General features: G+C 46.2%; 1 protein-coding gene across 3 annotated transcripts in view; it reads right to left on the reverse strand.

Annotated features, from left to right (window-relative positions):
* LOC142767657 (uncharacterized) overlaps positions 1–22,906 on the reverse strand; it is a 137,121-nt gene that overhangs the window by 33,764 nt on the left and 80,451 nt on the right. For all 3 annotated transcript variants that reach the window (XM_075869803.1, XM_075869802.1, XM_075869801.1), the window contains 2 exons: positions 8,579–8,730; positions 2,003–2,154 (listed from right to left, as the gene is read on the reverse strand). In XM_075869803.1, coding sequence (XP_075725918.1) covers positions 2,003–2,154; positions 8,579–8,730 — 304 coding nt within the window. The remainder of the gene's footprint in view (positions 1–2,002; positions 2,155–8,578; positions 8,731–22,906) is intronic.

A 22,906-nucleotide genomic window follows, 5' to 3' on the forward strand; every position in this document is an offset into this window, starting at 1 on the left:
TTTACCCACTGTTCGGTTATGACCCGCCTTTGCCCATGGACACTATGCTCCAATCTGACGCCGCCTCATCGACTGCTTATGCTCGTGATGCCCTGGCCCGAGCTGACATCGCCCGCCAAGTCGCCCGGGATCGTTTATGTGCCTCGCAGCTTAACCAAAAGAGTGCTTACGATCGCCGGCACCGCGACGTACAGTACTCTCCGGGGTCACTCGTCTTGCTGTGGTTACCATCACGTCGTGTTGGTCTCAGCGAAAAACTAATGTCCCGTTACGTTGGCCCCTACCGCGTCATACGCAAGGTCACCAGCGTGACCTATGAGATAGCTCCACTCCATACCACGTCAGTACCAGCTTCAGTCCCGACCGATATAGTGCACGTCTCACGGCTTAAGCCATACTTCTCACGCCTCGAGAATTGATCGCACCGGGACGGTGCTTCTGCCGCCGGCGGGTAATGTCACGGGCTAAGTAGATGCCTGATGATGCCGACGACAAAGTGCTGAACGGGAACGTGCTCGGACTGCAGCAGCGTCGTACGCATTAGCTCGCCAGTATATTCGCCAGTACACATTTGTTCACCAGTGTATACTTTATTCCCCGTAACATCATCATTACCCATTATTGCCTTCATAGTAGCGCATACTAGAGATCAAACATGTTAATTTAATGGGCTTTCAGCTGTTACAGGATACGGACCCCAGAGGAGTGCATGAAGAAAACAGAATGTTCATGGCAAAGTGCGCCTTGGCTAAAAGGTGCCCTGAGGAGGTTGTTCTGATTACTCTGTAGATACAGACTCCTTCTTGACCCATAAGTATTGGCTTTATTTGTGTTCTCTTCATTCACTTTTTTAAAAAGGCTCTGCCATTTTGACGGCCACTGCGTGAAAAAGAGGCACACAAGCAAACCATACGCAGTCTCCAGAGATGGACTGTATTGCGTCCCTCCTCAAGCTATCCTACAAGAACATTTGATGCATAAAACTGCTGCATCGCCCAGTCATGTTGAGTGTCAAAATCAGCTTATCACTGTCAGAGCACTTTAGTTTCACATTTCACACGACCCTCTTATCAGATTTGGTGCTGTTTTGGTGACGTCTTGTTGAGCGATTTATTCGAACATTCCTTTTCTAGTTGCGATCGCAAGGTGCTTTGTAGTCAACATAAGGACTTAGCGATCATGTGCGGCTCAGAAAGTATGCCACTGAAAATGTTCGTTGTAGCATGAATTCTCCAAATTTATCATGCGTTATGTGTGGATAATCTTCTGACTCTCTTTACAACAAGAACAATTCTGCCGAAGTAGTCGCTGTTACTAGCTTTTATCTAGCAGCTGACCTGATCTGTAAGTACAAAATGGCATTGTATAACTAACAGTATGGCCATAAAGTTTTCCAGAGCTAAAGACGATAGTTTAGTTGAAGTTATGGACATTATATTTTGGAGATAGTTTTTTCACATTTCTAAATACGCATACTAATAGTAAGAGAACAAGAAAATAACTATAGAATGTCGTAGTTCATTTTCACTCAACTAGAAACGTCGACACATAACTGCACTGATGCATCATCGCAACATCATTGTGGTCATATACTGGTAAATTCGTAAAAAAGTGGTAGCAGTAATGTGCAAAATTCTTACACTCTTAAATGTATGTGAAGTGGATGTAAGGGTGTATTGGTACAAACTAACGGAAGAAAACAGGCAAAGAAATTGATTGTCTCTCAGATGGTTTGAAGCGAAATGTTTGTGATTTGCAGTAAAGGCGCCGATAGTTTTTTTTTTCGATCTTTGTTTATCATGCCTATGTTCCTTCTCTCCTTTCTCATTAGACACTATAAACACATATTGCACTGCGTTGAATGAGAAACCTCTGTTTTGTATGTAAGTACTGTTTCTTGTGTTCTCTTGCATCTGGTGATCCACATTGTGCGCATCTTTTTCTGCTACGTTTATGACCTAACATGTAGGTAAATAATACTTTCTGTTACAGAAATACGCACATATGTTTTCTGTAAGCGTAGCAATCAATGCTTCGCTTTGCTCCGTGAGTTGTTACACCGAAGCGTTCCGACTTGATGCAGAGGCAATCGTTATTGACGTATGAGTCTAGCGACATCATCAGCAATTCGAGGACATCTTCATTTTGTATGAGCTGCAAAAGAAGAAACAGTTAATGTTATATTATTTTTATTGCCCTGATCAAATTAATTGAATTTTTTTCATGATTTGAAATACACTTGTCAGCATGACAGAACTTATTAAGCCAAAAGAAGAGAAAAGAATGAACTGTGAGCCGAAGACATGAGCAAAAATATAAAAAAATTGAGCGCTTTTCCTCAAGCTGCAAGATCGGATAAGCCAATGTTGGCGTTCGCATGCCTGCTGATCTTGCAAGTGCAAAAGTCTTAAAACACATAGAGCCTTATCTTTCCTTTACTTAGAATTCTGAGTGTGGCAGTTTGGGCTAGTTGGTATGACATGACAATAGTTACAGCGCGAAAACAGAACGATGACAAAGAGAACGACTTGTCGCGCTCGTGTCCTTCTTGTCTCTTTGTCGTCGTTCTCTTCTCGCACTATAACTATCGTCCTTGCTTTACCTTCGCCATTTGGGCTGACACAAACTGCGATAAAAAAAATTGGTGTTTTGGTAAACTCTGGTATTATGCCTCGTTTGAGTTTAGGATTTGTAATTCATCAGAACCAGTTAGTGCATCCTTGGTTGGAGGAATAGCCGTAGCATTAACTGTTCGGTATGTTGAACAATACCTGGTTTTATTAAGCTCCGCAAGAAGTATGTCTCCCAATGTGGCAACTTTTCTCCACTCTTCCTTATAGGCAAGGCACCTAAAGCCCTCAGGCTGACAGCCTCTGTTTGCGTGGCGCTCGCTAACGGTAAATGAAGAAGTGCAATATAAGACGACACGTTCGTCCAAAAAAAAGCTCGCGAGAATGCATGCTCGTCCGCGAGAGACAACGTCACACGCGCTTCTCCTGGCGACCAATAAGACGGTTCGTTGCTCCATGAAGAACTCTGTACATATGATGGCCACTCTCCGCGACGCTGTGCAATGCTAGGGTTCTTTCCTCTTATTGCCACTGATGTGTTGTTCTTAGGCGAAGCACCGACGCTTCGCAAATTTCTAGATTTCACATTGGTGGAGCAGTTTTTATCACCTCTGTATGTCATCGCGCACGCAGATTAGTGAAAATGCTTTCACTTCATCGGTGATTCTGAAAGCGGAAAGCTAAATACCGTTATTATTGGGAAACGCTTTCTTCGTTAAATATTAGAATGATGAGTGACAATCGATACAGGAGTCGTTTGTAGTTTGCGCAAAAATCTTTTCATGGGGTGACCTCTTTGTAATGTAGCCAAACTGTCTCTATATGCCACGAATTTCATTAAAATGCGGCATCGCAAAAGATGACACTTCCAAATGCACTAATTTTTTAGGAATGCCCCAGGCTGAATCACTGCCCAAGCACCTTTCATAAGGTTGAATTTCTCAGATTTCCGTTGCACCAATGCGCCATCGGAGCTCTACAGTAGATCTGTTATGGTGGAGACTGGGCATGTGTCGTAAATAAAAAAAATTAAAATCATCATGAAGTAGCGTGTGACTGGGGGGTGATGACACCAACCAATTATTCGTTAGAGATACATGGCTGGAACTAGCAGCTGTAACCAGCTTACCAGCTCTGCTGGACCCAGCCTTGGACGAGTTAATACAAGCGGCGCTATTTTTATGACGCAGCTGGGATAGCTGAACACGTACCTGTTTAGAGAACGGAAACTGTACCTTAGGGCTGTTGTATCAAAATAACATGCAAATACGTAGCGGCGGCGTACTGAACTGCAATACCGCGAGGTGAGATGGCGCTGGCAGTACTATCATCATCAATAAACTGACGCATTTTTTTTTTTGCAGCAAGAGAGGGGGGGGGGGGGGGGGGCTCGCGGCTGGTTTGTGCCGATCGCTTCCACTGGTATTTTTTTTTTGGTTACTACATCGTGCTTCGCGTCTGTAATTATCGCCAGGTGACCTAACTGGCCCCGACTGGCAAAAACAACGTCAACAAAGTAAGGTTTGCACCATTTATTGCAAGTGTCCAAGCCAGTACAACAAAACTAGTCACTTATACATATTGAAAGCTTTCAACCCATGTGTAAAGACTCTTGAAAGCTAACAAGCATAAGCATATAACTGAATATCGAGACTGCTGAATGAACGCCGCTCTCATTGTGTTGCGGCGTTCGAGTTTAATAGGGTGGCTTCAAGACAAGGGTGCGATTCTGCCGTCAGATGCGGCGCTTACCCTGTAGTGTCGATCTTGAAGTGAAGAGAATGCATGATGTGGAATTGGGAAGGAAACTTGCACATTGATGATAGATAGCTCGAAAAGTGAGAGCAATGTAGTTTTGCTGAATTTGTCAAATAAGCGATTCCGGATGCGTGCAGTTCTGAATCATTCTCGCCCTGCAATGCTACATTGATTACTTCACAATTGTGCAATGTCGCGTCGTGTCGACAGGGTAGGCACAAGTTTTAATTCTCAGCCGTGAGCCCATATCATAGGTAATATGTGTTCAGGTGATGGGGCTAGAAAATATTTCAGGCTTGCTACATTTAATGTTAGACTTAAGTTACAGAGTTACTACAGCTAGAATCTCTCGTCGCAGGTAATGACTGGTCTGCAGAGTATACAGCAAACATGTATGCTTAAGGAACAGTTATGAGGTGTGTCCTTACAGAACAAAAAGGCCCAGCTCTAAGAAAATAAGCTTTAGGCATGCATTGTACAATTTTCTTGTTAGTACATCTTTGTTGGTGCTCTTACAGTACACAATCTGCTCAGCGCTGAGCACAACCTCTTTTTTTGCATAGACATATCGACAGAACTTGAGCACTCTCTTGCAAGCAAGCATTCCTGTACATGATTTGAATCTGTGCAAATACTGGATCAATTAAAGGTCACATTAATTACACATTTGTTATTGTGTTTACTTTTTCAGTATACTTGTGCTTGAATGCTTAAGTTGTTTTCTCGCTGCTACTTTTAGAGTTTGGGACTCGAAATACGTGCAAGAAATACGTACTATCTTGCAGTGTGGCTGTGGATAAGTCATGATCATGTATGTTTCAACTACCTGTGAGATATCCCTAATTTTTTTTTTCATGATGGTAGTGCACAGTATTTCAATACGGCACTATAGCTATGATAACTTAATTTACACAGAAGCAGATGTGCTCAAGCAAATCTGGGAGGTTTCCCTGCTATATGAAAAAAAAAAGAGTACCACATCCAATGAACCTAATCTTAGTCTTCACGGCAACATTCACGTCTTGTATGAAGCTGTGCAGCAAGTGCTCATCACCTATGTGATTTATTATTCTACGAGCCCATTGAACATACACGCAAAGCTAAAGCAATTGAGTTCAGCGTTATGAGCCTTATGCCTCTCACTGCCGGGGTGTTCATTTTGTAATGCAATTATTAATTTTTGGCGATTCCCACGCCAACTATAAAGTGATCATGACTCGCACAGCAGCGGGTAAATTTGGATTAATTCTGGCTTCCAGGGGTTAAAACGAATCACATTGTAGGCTCGCAGGAGACAAGACTGCTTGTCGAAACATTTGCTCACACACCTCGTGTTCACAAATTTTTCATATTTTCGAGTTTCCATCTTTTAAGGGTCAGTTTAGTTCACCCGCACCAATGGTAAGTGGTTCAGAGCTGCGCACGAGAAGTTCAGAGCTTTTGCAGCACGAGTTCAGCAGTTCGGCATCACAAGTGAATGACAAGGTGCCGACAAGGTGGAATTATTATTTTTGTTCCCTTTATTTATAGGGTGCAAACATCTGGGCAGAACACGCCGCGTTTGTAGAGGCGAGTACGGCACCTATGTTTAATGCTATGCTGTTTTTTAAGCTGTAGGTGCGGCTGCACCAAACCAGGGCCGTCAGAGTAGGAGGCACAGGAAAATCGTGAACTTATTTAAGTGTTGTGCCTTTCTTGTGCTTTTTGAAATAATGGCATGGTTTAGAGGATGCCATTGCTGCACCACTGAAACGAACTGGTGAGGTGCAGCACTTTGTAAAATGGATCATGTGGTGAAGGTAAATCGAACAAACCCTTAAGAACACAAGCGTCTTAGCATTTCACACCCATCAAAATATGGCCAATGTGGCTGGGATCAAACCTGTGTTGTTGAGCTCAGCAGTGCCACGCAATCTAACTAATAGTGTTACAGTTTCAACTTTATTGAAGTGCATATTCCATGCTTGTGGCCAATCTAAAGCACCCCTCCATGATATGCGCGGAAAAACATTCCCAAATACAGCATTGCCTGTGTGAGGTTCGCGATGACCTGTTGTAGTCGACGTTCAGATGTTTCAACTTGCTTGCAGAGTGGACAATTGAGGGTAGTCATCCTGTCGTTACATGGCAGTCTGGAAAAACAAGTAACATCTCCAGATATCAATGCGTGAAATCAATGCATAATTAATGGATGAAATTTTCCAAAGGTAACAAATAAACTGAGTTAACTAGTAAACAGTTTTATTATATACATATATATGTAGTTGTACTTCATACCACGTGTATCCCTCAGGGCTGCTTCTTCACAAGGAAGGTCATGTTACAGGTTCTTTGCCCAGTGTGTACAGCTGCTTCCATATCAGGTGGGCCAGGAGGCTGTGGCAGAAAAAGAAGTATTTCTGATTTATGTGGCGCTTTCTTTGTCACACTATAGCAAAACTACACAAATAATTATGTGATGTTTCTCAAATACGACTGCGGTGAACTATTAACTCGTAGGTTCTTTGCACTAATTTATGGGCTAGCTACGAACACACATGTGAGGTGACAGGGATTTTTTTGCCTTATTTCATTCCAACGGCTTGGTTGGTGTTACCTGGAAATAGACTTTCAGAATTAACGATTAAGTCAGTGACTCGTTCTCACGTGAAGCCACGCAGCAAGTACCACACGCTTTTCCGGTGACAGATTGAGACAAAAAAAATTAAAATTTATTATTGCAATGCGCTGCCCTCGTGTGACAGCTACGCAGTCATTGGAAAAAAAACTGCATATGTTGAAATGAGCCAACTAGCCCAGAAAGCAACCGTTCTTAAAAAAACTGAAGTTGCATCTACTCACCGGCCCGGGCTCGCAACGGGTGTTCATCCGATGAAAGATTCAGTGGTCGCTTCATTCCCCGGAAGTCACTTGAATTCCCTTTGCAAAAGTATTTGAACGAGTCAAAATCAACAGAACGAAAAACAGTGCGTCGGTCGGCAGAGGCTCGAAATATTTACCGCGAAACGAAACAGTCCGAGACACATCCCAACGTACCGCGAGCCGTTACTTGCCATCGCAACCGTTGGCCACCGCAAACTTTGAAATGAGAATGATGATGTCGATAGGCTGCTGCTGACCTCGAGTCAGCTGGAGCAAAAACTATTATAAAAATTTCATGATCCAGCACATGTTTAAGAAAAACTACCTTCTAGAAGAACGAGTTGCTTTTATGTGTAGTGGTACGCAAATATGTAGTATTTGATTATTTTAGAATTGAAATTTGGCCCCGACGAGGGCGTCCCTACAAAAAAGTGCAATAGCGCGAGTGGCGAGACAGCTTAGTAGATACAATCATGGTGTTTGAAGCAGAAACGCGCCACGGTTAATTTTTTCACCCCCTACATGTAATCACTTGAACTTAAGAGTTTCCGGGGCTTCGTTTGGCTGTATGAGGCATGTACAATTATTCTTGTTGAGCTGTAGCTCCGAAAACCACTACACAGCTGCCAGAGCAACACTACTGCAGATATACGGTAATCTAGGTGCCCTCTGATAACTGAACTCACTCCAAAACCTAATTACTCGGGCTTCTAGCATTTCACCTCAACGAAATTCGACGGGCATGGCTAGAATTCTATTCCGATACCATCGGGTCATCACTTGATTAGGCATAAAATCTCAACACAGCAACACACCTGAATGATCCGTCACGACATTCACGCTTTTGAGCAGTTTATGTACGTGGTATATGCTGCCTTTTACTCGCTTTCCGCATTCAGATTGGGAGTACCAGCTGCAGCAACTGTCTTGTCTGCAGCAGCAGTAGCGTTTTTAGCATTTCAACGACTGGTTTTTTGTCTTTGGCAACAGTGAAGACTCTGGCCTCTTTCTTCACCCATTTCAGTTTTCAAAGAGTCCAGAGCGTCAAGCTATTTTTAGGACGATACCTTAAACACGGGCCCAATTCGTACTATACATTTCCTTAGCCAGAATATTTTAGCATTTTCCGCTTTTTATTCACATGATGAATGTAAACAACTTGTGCATAAAATAGGAGGAAAGGATCGACTATCACATATGTGCCCTGCTTTAACGTTGAAACCAAACTAGCATCTCACTGCTTGGCTTGGCTGGCAACAGATTTGGGGTGTTGAAATTTATATTGTGCACAATGGGTTGTGTAAAAAAGCGCGTACAACATCAACGTAAGTCATGGTAGCATTTCGTAGTTTAAAGATCTGAAAAATGTAAGAGGGAAGTTAGATTACCTGTTTAGTGACTTCGTAATCGCTATCCACAGGCACGGCAAGAGTGTTCGGTGGCATATCGGCCATCCTCTTGGCTGTTTCACTGGCTTCATTTGTGGCTCTCCTCTTACGTATTCCATTTCTAATGTCTACCTCTCCGAGTGAATGTTCCGCTATGAGACCCATGAAGGACATCAGTGAAATAACACACATTTGTGTACAGTGCAGGCTTAATTCATGTACTTCAATATACACGTGTATGTATACTAACATCCTCCACGAACAATAAAACAAATCCTTATGGCTTTCCTACATAATAAATAGCGCTACATGACATGAGTAAGTGACAGGATAGGTGCTGAATCCAACAATTCTTGACATACCAATACTACTAATGCACCGCTGAAAATATTTATTTATAGATTGACAGAAAACGCAGGGAGCGGTGCGTCAGGGGCCATGCCCAGTACGAACAGTAAGGGGGTGCCCTCTTAAGGAAGCCTACTGGCACCGGCCGCGGTCCAGGCCGGCTGCACAAGTGCTCTTTGGGCAATCAGTTGAGACAGCCGGGCAGGGTCGCCTCCTTGTTCTCTATAGAATGTTTGGGTAAAGGGGTTAGGTTTATAGTTTTCGGCGCGCTCACACCACGTAGAAAATGCCAAAGGAATTTTCCTCACAATTGTGGACACTTCCTTGCGCCAGCGAGGTTGAAGTGTTAGGCGGTTGCCAGGCACAGCAACAAGAAAGATTCGTTCATACGCCTTCGCGAGACCCTTACGTGATTTCGAATACATTTGATGGCCGGAGGGATAAAACTTTATGACATCTTTAAACGTTTAGGCGGGGTAAAATTTGAGGGGCGGATCAGTACTGAACGAGGTTGGTGCCTGGAGAGTGAGCATATTCTCGTTCATTGTAGCTAAAATGTGTTAACTATGCGTAATTAATTAACTATCCAACGTGTTTTCCTGGGTTAATGTCTTTACAATTTACCTAAAACATTGCTATTTGATAGAAACAAAAAAAGCTGAGCGCCGACAAAAAAGAATGGACAAAAATGCAATAGGGTTCTCGCTTCAAGATAGAATCTTTTTTTAAGAAAACTTAGATACCTAACCTTTCAGCCTAAAGACCCTGTAAATAACTTTTCTACTTGCGAAAAACGAGCGCGTTTTTTTTTCTCCCAACATTTTCCGTCTTTGCTAAACATTTCTGGCCATAGCAGTTTGTTCAACTCACGTCAGGATGTAATAGGTTTTGGATGGGTCGACATACGGAAAATACCAGTTGTGAATTGTCTCCTACACTGCTTTTACACGCAGTCGCATACCCATTCTGCCTTGTTTTGTACGAGTATCCGGCGTGATAAACTGCTTTCACTTCGTTTTTTTTTGCGTTTGCAACTGCGGAAGCGAAGACAGCAGCGTGCAGTCGAAAAGCGCCAAATTCTGACTGGTTGAACTCTTAGTACTGACATTTGACACGTTTTATGAACAGAAAAGTGGCGATAAAGAATTATAAAAGTATAAAAGACAACAAAAAACTGCTCTCTTGCATTTGAACTCGGCGTGGCTGAGGGGCCCTTTCAATCTGCTTGAATTAAGCCTTCAGGCTTCTTGTATTTATATGCCGAACGTTCGTCGTTAAGATTAGGCATGGCTTTTTGTGGTTTTTGTCGGAAAAATCAAAAATTTAAGATACTTCCACTTCATCAAAAAACCTTCACCGGGCAATAACTGAAGTCTCGTACCAATTGAAATTATGATGGAATTTACACATCACCAGCGAGGGGGGTCACAACAACTTTTTACTTTTTTATAAGGAATATTTGCTTCTCTAAGTGGTACTACAATAAATTCACATATATACCCAATAAAGTGGCTGGAAGGAGGGCCACCATGATACGTCAGTGGTACAGCATCAGTCGCGTTATTCGAAGGTCGCAGGTTTTGTTCCTGCCCACGGAAGTTTATCTTTTCGTGCCCTTTTCTTTTTTTCAAATTTACATTACGATTCGGTCTCATAACTTCTCCTATACTTTCCTCTGCTGTATATCATTATTATTCTGTCAAAAACACGAAAACATGGTTCCTTAAGTGTACGCTTCTTTCTCCTATTCATTAACGAAGGTCTCCTACTGGCAGACTTGGGGCATTTAGGTTGTATACGAGGGAATATTGGTCAGCTGCTAGCTCGTAATAATTTCACGTGTTACGTGACGCTAAACAGGCTCATAAAGCGTGTGCCACACTCGCCGCCATGGCTACTTCTGGCGCTGGCTGACACTTTCACGTTTAAGATCACATATATACTGAATGAAGTGGCTGGGAAGATAGCCGCCATCATAGCGCAGTGGTAGAGCATTGAAGGTGTTATTCGAAAATCGCAGGTTGAGTTCCTGCCCACGGCAAGTTATCTTTTCACCCACTTTTCTTTCTTGACATTTACGTTACAAGTTGGTCTAATTACTACCCCTATACTTTCATTGGCGTTATAGTCTGTTGGATCTCATGTATGTACACACACACACACACACACACACACACACACACACACATATATATATATATATATATATATATATATATATATATATATATATATATATATATATGGGAAAGAAGTGCATACCTAACAACTCGTTTTTCCGTGTTTTGACACAATATTAATGTCAACTAACAGACAATAATGTCAAGGAATGTATAGGGGAAGTTATAAGAACCAATGTAATATAAGTAAGAAGAAAGAAAAGTGGGTAAAAAATAACCTGTCGTGAGGAGGAATCGAACCTACGACCTTCGAATAACGCGTTCGATGCTCTCCCACTGAGCTATCACGGCGGCTATCCTCCAGCCACTTTATTGAGTTTACATGTGAATTTAAACGTGGGAGTGTCAGTCGACGCCACCTGCAACCATGGCGGCGAGTGTGGCATACTCTTTTTATGAGCCTGCATGGCGTCACGTAGCACGTGAACTTATTACGCGCTGGCAGCTGACAAATAGTCTCTCGTTTACAAGCTGACGGCATCAAGTCTGCCACCAGCAAGAGACCCTAGTTTATGAATAAGGGAACGAAGTGTACTCCTAAGGGCTCGTGATCATATATATATATATATATATATATATATATTGCCACCTGGCCATGAACTGCGGCGAGCACGAGCCCGCATCGAGGAGAAAAACGAGGAAGAAGTTGTTGGGCTAGCGCGCTCTCGCCGAGGCTTTTGTTTTTTGGTTGTGGTGTCCCTGACCTGCGCCTCTGTGACTACGCGGTATTCTTTACCTGAAGTCCCTCTTGTTCACGCGCGACAACTGGTGGAGGTGCTGGGTATTCCCAGTCAATGATCCAAACGCCTCCTGGGAGCCCTATACCCGCAGTCGCAACACCTGTCCACCGGGCCAGCCGGAGAATCCGAGGATTGTCCCCCGAGCGTGAACCTCTACCGGAGATGGCATCAACTGCACCACCCCAGAGCGGTACGGAAAATATTCCGATGGCTAATTACACGCTGCAGAAGCCACGAGTGCCGAAGGTGTTCCGTGGCTCCATGTTGGAGGATGTTGTGGACTGGTTGGCTCACTTTGAACGCGTTGCGGCTTTCAACGAGTGGACCGACGCCAACAAGCTGCGGAATGTATATTTCAGCCTTGAGGACGGAGCTCGTACTTGGTACGAGAACCGCGAACCCTTCTCGTCGTGGACGATGTTTTGCCGTCAGCTGCTGGCAAGTTACGCTGACCCTCATCGCCGTGAACGAGCGGAACGGGCCATCCAATCACGCATCCAAATGCCGAACGAGAGCGTGATGGCGTACGTGGAGGACATGACGAGCCTTTTCCGTCGCGCTGACCCAGGTATGGGAGAAGACAAGAAGTTGCGCCACCTAATGCGAGGAGTTAAGGAGCAACTCTTCGCTGGTCTCGTGCGAAGTCCCCCGAATACTGTGGCAGAGTTTTTAACTGAAGCAACGACAATGGAAAACATGCTGCAGCAGCGATCAGCTGTGTACGACCGCCACGTGAATGTTGCCTCGCCGGTGGACCAGATTGGAGTTGCGGGGAGTAACGTCAATCTCGAAGCTCTCTGCGACCTCATCAGATCGGTGGTACGCGACGAGCTGCAGAAGATTCACGGGCCGCCTCCACCTGCTGCGGGATCCATCTCCAGCCTCATCAGGAGTGAAGTACAGCAGGCTTTGCAAGTCCCGCTGTCCAACGATGCTTCCCCGCCTGTACCGATCGAGCCTCACCGTGCATCTTATGCCGAGGCTGTGAGCTGTTACGTCGCTCCTGCATCGTACGCCGAAGCTGCGAGTCGTTACGCTCCTCCACGCCGTTTCGTACACCCTGCACATCGCGATCCACTCCCAGCAGTTCAACCAGTCCAGCATTTCGAGAATCGGCAGCTCCTCCCGCGGAAATCGGACGTATGGCGCACACCGGACAGGCGGCCGCTGTGCTACCACTGTGGCGAAGCCGGACACGTGTACCGCGAATGCCAGTACCGTCGCCTCGGACTTCAGGGTTTCGCCGTCGACTCACCCAGGCCAAGATTTGGCGAAAGACCCAGAGCGATTGAGGAGTACCTGTCCGAGCAGCGCATGCCACTGCTCCCGCGGCGCCAGTCACGATCACCATCTCCAAGAAGGTCTTCGTCAAGTGTCCCGAACTACCCAGGGGCGGCGCCAGCACGGCCGCTCAGCCCTAGGCGGGAAAACTAACGACAGCGACCTTCGGGGGCGGGGCCGCTGATAAACGACACGAACAAGGGCCCCAATCCATGCGAGTACGTACCAGCAGTGGTTCAACGACGACAGCTCCCGAATCAGAAAGCCGACTTTCCCTAGATATACCTGTAGTGCTCGACGGCCGCCACGATATTACAGCTTTATTAGACACAGGGGCCGACTACTCCATCATGAGCAGAAAACTGGCGACGCATCTCAAGAAAGTGGGTACGCCGTGGTACGGGACACGAATCCGTACAGCCGGCGGGCACGTCGTCACCCCTCTCGGTATCTGCACGATTAGAGTCGGCATTCGCAAACGCACATTTCTCTGCAGCTGCCTTATACTTCCTGAATGCTCCCGAGACCTCATCCTAGGCATCGACTTTTTACGTGAATACGGCGCTATCATTGACCTCCGACAGCGCACAGTGACGTTCTCTACAGACAAAGCAGAAAAGCCTGATGACAGCCATCTCAGTTCGCTTCGTGTTTCGGCCGACATAATCACGTTGCCTCCACGTTCAAGCATCCTGGTTGAAGTCGTGTGTGACGAGATACGTGACGGTGAGGCAGTCGCCGAAGGCAACTTGACACTTTTGTTTAGCATAGGTGTCTGCGCAGCCCGCAGCCTCATTACGCTTCACGACAGACGTGCCACGCTGCTTGTGACAAATTTTAGTAATGAGCAGCGGCACCTGTTTCGACGCACCGCTATCGCTTTCGCCTACCCCATCGAAGACGTTGCTGAATGTTTTTCTGCCGCATCAATAAATAGTGGGCTACAATCGACATCGACCGGCGTTTCTAAGGCTCTTGAAAAGGTGGACATCAATTCGAGCCTCACGCAGAAAGAACGCACAGCGCTGCAGGAGCTGTTGCTTGAATTTCAAGAGTGTTTCGCTTCATCCTCAAAGGTGCGTCAAACGCCCCTTATGAAACACCGGATTATTATACACACCGATGTCTCGCCCATAAAGCAACAACCCTACCGAGTTTCTGCCAAAGAACGTGACGCGATCAATGCTCAAGTCGAAGAGATGCTTCAGGATGATGTTATACAGCCGTCCAATAGTCCATGGTCATCGCCAGTCGTTCTTGTAAAGAAAAAGGACGGAACGTTGCGTTTCTGCGTGGACTACAGAAAGCTGAACGACGTGACAAAAAAAGACGTGTATCCTCTGCCACGCATCGATGATTCACTAGACAGACTACGGCGAGCAAGGTATTTTTCATCCATAGACTTGAAAAGCGGATACTGGCAGATTGAGGTTGATGAAAGAGACCGAGAAAAAACTGCTTTTGTTACACCGGACGGCCTGTATGAATTCAAGGTGCTTCCCTTCGGCCTGTGTTCTGCACCAGCGACATTCCAAAGAATGATGGACACTGTTCTTACCGGTCTGAAGTGGAACACCTGCTTAGTTTATCTCGATGATGTCGTCGTATTTTCGGTCACTTTCGAGGAACACTTGAAACGTCTGCAGGCTGTTCTGGAAGCACTCCACTCTGCGAACCTCACGCTGAAGCCAGAAAAATGCCACTTTGGCTATAAAGAACTTAAATTTCTGGGGCATGTTGTGAGCGCAGACGGTGTTCGACCTGACCCCGACAAGACAACCGCCGTAGCCTCCTTTCCCGTTCCCCGTGACAAGAAAGCAGTACGCCGCTTCCTCGGTCTGTGCGCCTACTATCGTCGCTTCATCGCCAATTTTTCTAGAATTGCCGAGCCTCTGACTCGTCTCACACGTGACGACGTACCATTCGTTTGGAATGAAGAACAGAACGCGGCTTTTATCGATCTACGTGAGCGTATGCAGGCACCACCAGTTCTTGCTCACTTCGACGAGGATGCTGCCACGGAAGTTCATACCGACGCGAGCAATGTAGGTCTCGGCGCCGTGCTTGTCCAACATCAAGAAGGCACCGAGCGCGTGATAGCTTACGCCAGCCGTGCCCTGTCTCGCGCCGAGATGAACTATTCCACCTCGGAGAAAGAGTGCCTAGCAGTAGTGTGGGCCACTATGAAATTCAGGCCTTACCTCTACGGTCGTCACTTTAAAGTAGTTACTGATCATCACTCATTGTGCTGGTTAGCCAATTTACGAGACCCGTCTGGGCGTCTGGCACGATGGAGCCTTCGTTTGCAAGAGTTTGACCTTACCATTGTCTATAAATCAGGCCGCAAGCACGAAGATGCTGATTCCTTGTCACGTGCACCTACTGGAGTTTGTGATCCCGACAATGACGATGACTGCGGCTTCCTCGGAGTCCTCACTGCAACAGACTTGATCGCACGACAACACGATGACGTCGAGATTCGCGCAATCATTGACCAACTAGAAGGACGCAACACACCCGTACCTCGGCACATCTCTCGCAATCTCTCTTCGTTCTGCCTGCGGAACGGTGTCTTGTATAAATCAAACTCGAACGGCAATGGGAAAGCCTACTTGCTAGTGGTCCCATCTGACATGCGAGACGACATTCTTCTGGCCTGCCACGACGAACCCACATCCGGGCATCTAGGTTCTTCACGAACTCTCGCCAGAGTTCAACAGGCGTACTACTGGCCGAGACTTGCTATGTACGTCAAGAGATATGTGAAAAGCTGCCGTGAATGTCAACGCCGCAAATCTCCGCCACTGAAGCCTGCAGGCCTGCTGCAACCAATCACACCACCAAGGTCGCCGTTCGATCAAATAGGCATGGATTTACTGGGGCCGTTTCCTCTGTCATCTGCCGGTAACAAATGGATAGTTGTAGCGACAGATTATCTAACGAGATACGCCGAGACAAGAGCCCTGCAACGAGCTACAGCTTCCGACGTTGCCCAGTTTTTCGTCGAACAGATCGTTCTTCGCCATGGCGCCCCGTCTTGCGTCATCACTGATCGCGGAACAGCTTTCACGGCTCAGCTCATTGACGATGTATTCAAGCTAAGCTTCACGAGCCATCGCAAGACGACGGCGTATCATCCGCAGACTAACGGCCTGACGGAACGACTTAACAAGACCATCGCCGATATGTTGTCCATGTATGTAGACGTTCAACACAAGACGTGGGATCAGGTCCTTCCATACGTAACATTCGCCCACAACACTGCCATCCAAGAAACGACACGATTCACACCGTTCCGTCTCGTCTATGGGCGTGAGGTCCAGACCATGTTGGACGCTATGTTACCACACGATTACGACGGGTCGCTCACACCTGACGCTGAGCAGCTTGCTCAGTTTGCCGAAGAAGCTCGACAGTTGGCACGCCTGCATATCACGCAACAACAAACTGCAGATGCACGCCGCTACAATCTTCGCCATCGACAGGTCGAATACCACCCAGGAGATCTAGTTTGGGTATGGACTCCGGTTCGCCGCCAAGGGTTGTCCGAAAAGCTCCTGAGTCGCTACTTTGGACCCTACAAAGTAGTGCGTCGCATCAGTGACGTGAATTATGAGGTGGTTCCATATGGAACCATGTCACCCCAGCGTCGAAAGCACTACCCAGAGATTGTTCACGTTGTACGGCTCAAGCCGTACTTCGTACGTTAGTGGGACCGTGTCTCAGCCTTGTTCTTTTGTTGTTGTTTTTTTTCTTAAGTGTGCCCACAGTGTGCATGTCTGCTTTACTTCCGCTTATCCACTACCATTCGCGCGAGCATCGGGGCGATGCTTTTTTTTTTTTCAGTGGGGGAATAATGCCACCTGGCCATGAACTGCGGCGAGCACGAGCCCGCATCGAGGAGAAAAACGAGGAAGAAGTTGTTGGGCTAGCGCGCTCTCGCCGAGGCTTTTGTTTTTTGGTTGTGGTGTCCCTGACCTGCGCCTCTGTGACTACGCGGTATTCTTTACCTGAAGTCCCTCTTGTTCACGCGCGACAATATATATATATATATATATATATATATATATATATATATATATATATATATATATATATATATATATATATACGCTCTCGCTTGCCATCTTTCTTGGCTTAGGTTTGGCGTCGTGCAAATATATCACAGCTGTCGCCTCGTTTCTCTGTGTGCCCTCCCGTAACATTTTGTTGGAGGTGCTGGGTTTCAAAGCACGACGGAGCTTCGCAGCGGACGCCAACTTGCCGGTTCTAACATGTCTACCTGCCAACAGTTACCTGCACTGCCGTAACAGCGTCGCCACCTGTACCTGATGAAGACTACGTGCTCACGCTTATTACATCCGTCCTTCTGACTCACAGTGTTACTTTTCCGCACACTACTATCACATTGCGGGAAAACCGGGCTTGCATCCCTTTGCTGAACTTAGCTCTGTGTCCACAAGTGCTTCCGTGTGGAATAGCCCTCACCACGTTGACACTCTCTGAGGGTATCGTCATCTCAGCTTTGTACGCCAATGATGTGCGTCGCCCAAACTGCACGCAAGTCTGCTCTTCGACAGAGAGTGCATCTTATATAGGGGAAAAAATGATTGCGACGAACCTTTTGCCGCATCAAACTGACGCGCTCCGTCAGGTCCTGGAATCGTACTAGGACATATTCAACTTCTGTTACCGTCCACTAGGTCAAGCCAGCAGTGTGAAGCACCGGATTAACACCGGCGATGCATCTCCGGTACATCGACGCCCGTAGCGTGTTTCTACTACGGAGCCTCAGATGATTCAAAAGGAAGTCGACAAGATGCCCACCAAAGGCATAGTTGAGCCATTTTCTAGTCCATTGGCTTCCCCTGTTGTTTTTGTAAAGAAAAAAGGACAACAGTTGGCGATTCTGTGTCGGCTACCGACATCTGAACCGGATCACTAAAAAAGACGTCTACCCAGTACCACGCATTGACGATGCCCTGGATTGCCTTCATGGCTCTAAGTAGTTTTTCTCACTCAACGTTCGCTGAGGGTACAGCCAGATTGCTGTCGACGACATGGACCGCGAGAAGACTGCTTTTGCGACACCTGATGGTCTTTACCAGTTCAAGGTCATGCCGTTCAGATTATGCAATGCTCCAGCCACCTTCGAACGAATGATGGACACTCTCTTGCACGGGTTCAAGTGGTCAATTTGCCTATGTTACCTTGATGACGTCATTGTGTTTTCCTGGACATTTGAAACGCACCTCAATCGCCTTTCCTCCATCCTTTCTGTTTTTAGTAATGCAGGACTGCAACTGAACTCATCAAAGTGCCGCTTCGGACGCCAGCAAATGACCATGTTGGGCCATCTTGTGGACTCCTCTGGCATACGCCCGGATCTTGATAAAGTTAGAGCTGTGCAAAACTTACCTGTCCCGACCCGCACAAAGGAATTCCGCAGATTTTTAGGTCTATGGTCTCACTTCTGACGTTTTTTAAACAATTTTGCGGACGTGGCCCGACCTCTTACGGACCTGCCGAAGAAGGATGTTCCATTCTCTTAGGGTGCGGCGCAGGCTTCGCCGTTCTCTAATCTCATCGCGTTGCTCCAACACCACCTATTCTGGCCTATTTTAACATGTCTTCCCCAACAGAAGTCCGCACTTATGCCAGCGGCCACGGAATCGGTGCTGTTTTGATCAAGCATCAAAGTGGCTGCGCCCACGTTATCGCATATGTCAGCTGTCTGCTCTCTGCGGCCGAGCGGAACTACTCAATCATTGAGCGGGAATGCCCATCTCTAGTTTGGGCGGTTGGTAAATTTCGACCCTACTTACATGGTCGCCATTTAACCATGGCTGGATGGATGGACGGATGGATATGGCTGTACCCTTAAGATTGGGTGGTGGCTCGCGCCATTAAGCCGTAATACTTAATGAACCAAAAACTAGATTTTTTTCTCTTGAATGGTGAGGTTGAGGATTCGTACATTGCAGTGAAGGGTTTAATTTTAACTCGTGCCTTGACTTTAGCCACCAATCAGATAACCTCCTTCTAGTTAATTGTACCAACTTAATGTATATTTTGCCCTCCCTGTCCCTAAACCTCAGTGCTTTGAAAAACTCTGCGCCATCATCCTGAACAATTGGGTGAAGCCCTTTACAGAACATTATCAACCGTTCGGTAGTTTCTTCTTCCTCTCCACACGCACTGCATACTGTGTCTACCCCTTCGTATTTGGCCCGATACGTCTTGGTTCGCAATACTCTCTTCCTGGCCTCAAACAGTAGAGAACTACCCCGAGTATTACCATAGATTCTTTCCTTGGCAATTTCCTGCTTAAAAGTTCTATAGATCTCTAGTGCGGACTTCTTAATTATGCCAATTCTCCACATGTCAGTCTCCGTTTCCTTCACTTTCTTCTTAATCGATAGTTCTTTTTAGTTTGGCCACCTGCTGTTTTCTTAGTATTTACCAGTCAATTTCCTGGTTCGCTTCCTGCATTTTGCATGGAGCATCATCACAATTGATCACCACGCCCTCTGCTGGCTCTCGTCGTTAAAAGATCCAACTAGGCGTCTTGGTGGCTGGGCACTACGGCTCCAAGAATATAACTACTCAGTCTCTTACAAATCTGGCCATTTACACAATGACGCTGACTGCTTGTCCCGTCATCCAGTAGCCCCCCTGAGACATTAGATGAGGCGCCACCATGTGTGCTCTCTTTCTCTGCTTTAAGCAACATCTGTGATGAACAGCGCCGAGATCCCGTCTTGCGTGACATTATTGAGAAGCTGAACTCTTCGACGCCCCATCCATCTACTCGGCTGTTTGTGCCTAAACAAGGCACAAAGCACTGCTACAATGTCAACACAAATGGGCACGAACTGCTTCTTGTGGTGCCTTCCCACCTACGTTCGAGTGTTATCGCCCAGCTCCATGATGCCCCCACCACTGATCACCTTGGCCTCTCTGGAACTTACTACCGCGTTTATCGTCGATTTTACCGGCCCAGACTTTATCGCCCTGTCTGCCGCTACGTCGTCGCATGCGACCAGTGCCAACGTCAAAAAACAACCCCTATGAGTCCTGCCGGACTCCTCCAGCCACTTAATCTTACTATACCCCTTCTTTCGTGTTGTTATTGACCTCCTAGGCCCCTTCTCTCATTATACCTCGAGAAACAAATGGATAGCTGTCGCTACGAATCATACAACCCGTACTCCATAACGCGGGCTTTGCCAACCAGCTATGCCACAGATGTTGCCGATTTCCTTCAATACGATGTCATCCTCCATCATGGTGCTCCATGCCAACTCCTCACAGATCGTGGACGCTATTTTCTCTTCCGAGTTATTGACGACCTGCTTCGGTCTTGCGAAACCAAACATAAATTTACGACGGGCTACCAACCACAAACTAATGGGCTTACCGAACGATTCAACCGGACTTTAACTGATATGCTCTCCATGTACGTCTCCTCTGACCACCTAGACTAGGACGTTGCATTGCCCTTTGTTACTTTTTGCATATAATTACTCACGCCACAATACCGCTGGGTTTTCACCATTCTATCTCTTATTCAGCCGAGACCCAACTCTACCTTTCCACACCATCTTTCTGACAGCTGTCGATTCGCCGACTGAATACGCCCGTGACACTATCACCAGAGCTCGCAAAGCACGAGAAGTCACTCGGAAGCGCCTCTTAGCAATGCAAGAGCAACAGAAGCAACGTTGCGACCCACATCATCGCGACGTCTCCTTTGCCCCGGCTTCCCTTGTGTTGTTGTGGATCCCGACTCGACATGTTGGTCTCTCTGAGAAGCTGCTTTCCCGGTACTCAGGACCCTATCGCGTCTTGCGCCAGGTGACTGACGATCGCTATATATAGCCCCTATGAAGTCGTCATCTCCCTCCGCTCCATTGTCTACAGACCTTGTTCATGTCTCCTGACTTAAGCTACACCACTCCGTTACAACATAGAAAAGACCGAGACGAGGCTTCTGCACCCGAGGGTCAAGTTACAAGACTACATTTCACTGTCTGTCTTGCTTTTTCACGCTGAAGAAGCGAGACAGACAGCGAAAACAACGACGTGATTCTGGGATGTGGGGCACGCTCTCGCTTGCCATGCCGGCTTAGGCTTAGCGTCGTGCAAATATATCACAGGTGTCACCTCGTTTCATTGTGTGCCGTCCAGTAACTATATGAATATATATATAAATAATATAAATATATATATATATATATATATATATATATATATATATATATATATATATATATATATATATATATATATATATATATAGTGGGAGTAATAATTCAATGGGCAAGTTAGTCTTCGTGAAGGTATGGGATATGGCACAACGGGAGCATTGTCAACAAGGATAAATATATTTATTTCCCAACAGTTTCGGGAGGGGTCCTCCCTTCATCAGGGGATGAGTTATACTAACATGAACTTCCAAACTTCGTTGCTGCCGCGTCCCTCTCGCCTTGAAAGATGCTTGCGAGAGTGAAAGAGAACTGAAAAAAGAAAAAAAGAAAAAAAGAAAAGAAAAAAGGGAAGAAAAAAGACGAAAAGAAAAAAGGAAAAAAAGAAAAACTGTAAAAAGAGTAAGAACCACTGTCAACACTGAGAACGAAACCAAATGGCGTGTACGCCGCCATCCGGGTCTTATCCCATGCTGGTCAGTTCTCGACATGTGTCGGGCCACCCAAGATTGTCGCCGCGGTCGCAGGAGGGGTCCGTGACGGCGTGCGTAAGGAAAGGGTTTCCCCTTAATGGGTCGGTCTGCTCTTTACCTCTCATCTTCGTCCGTTTCCCTTCAATGGTCATCAAGTGGTAGGCGAACAGAAACACTTTGTATTTGCATGTGAAAAAAAAAGAAAAAAAACAAGAAAAGGAAAAAAAAACAAGAAAAGGAAAAAAAATAAGAAAGGACAGTGTACACGAGTCAGTCAGAAAAAACAAGCATTGTCTCCAGCTATCAATCTTTGTCACCAATTTCCTCCTGGCTTACTTCTCGGAGGCAGGAGAGTCTTCCGCGGTCCTCGTTGATGCCAGTACTAATGTTCTAAATTTGAAAATAAGATATGCCTCACGCTGTTCGCGCTCGCGTCTGTTTGAGAAACTGGACTGCAAAAGAGTTACGCTGATATTTTCAAAACTGTGTTTTGGCAGGCGCAGATGCCGAGACAAAGGTAGCTTCGGCAATGAAGTGGCGTGGTACCGGTGATTATTGAACCGCAGCCGAAATGGCGTGTCTGTTCGGCCGATATATTTTTGTCCGCAGATGTTGCAATGCAGCATGTATATTACGTTACTGGAGTCACAATTAAGGCTTTAGGTTATGCAGAATTCGAAATCCGAGAAGTTCGCTTTGGATTCACGTGTTGTGACCATCTGTGGGCATACCTGGCATCGAGCTTTTCAGCAGTGGTGGCACCCTCATTGTATTTTGGGGGTGTTTGATGTGGCACCCTCATTGTATTTTGGGGGTGTTTGTTTTTGCTCTGACAAGAATGTCCTTCAGATTTTTATCCCTGCGGTACACCACGTGAGGTGGCTTCGCGAATATAGAAGTTGGTCGTTTGCTTTGCCTGATTATGTTGAAATGGCGGGAAAGTATGTTGTTGATTCGTGGCGCTGATGAGGAGTAAGTTAGTGCAAGGTTCGTTTGGGAAGTCGTTTTAGGTACTCTGTTTGGTCCCTTAATTATATCATTCCTGTTCACGTTGCGAGCACGTAGTATGGCATCGTCAATATTGTCTTCCGGATAATTT

The sequence above is a fragment of the Rhipicephalus microplus genome, chromosome 7 (assembly GCF_043290135.1).
Source record: "Rhipicephalus microplus isolate Deutch F79 chromosome 7, USDA_Rmic, whole genome shotgun sequence".
NCBI lineage: Eukaryota > Metazoa > Arthropoda > Arachnida > Ixodida > Ixodidae > Rhipicephalus > Rhipicephalus microplus.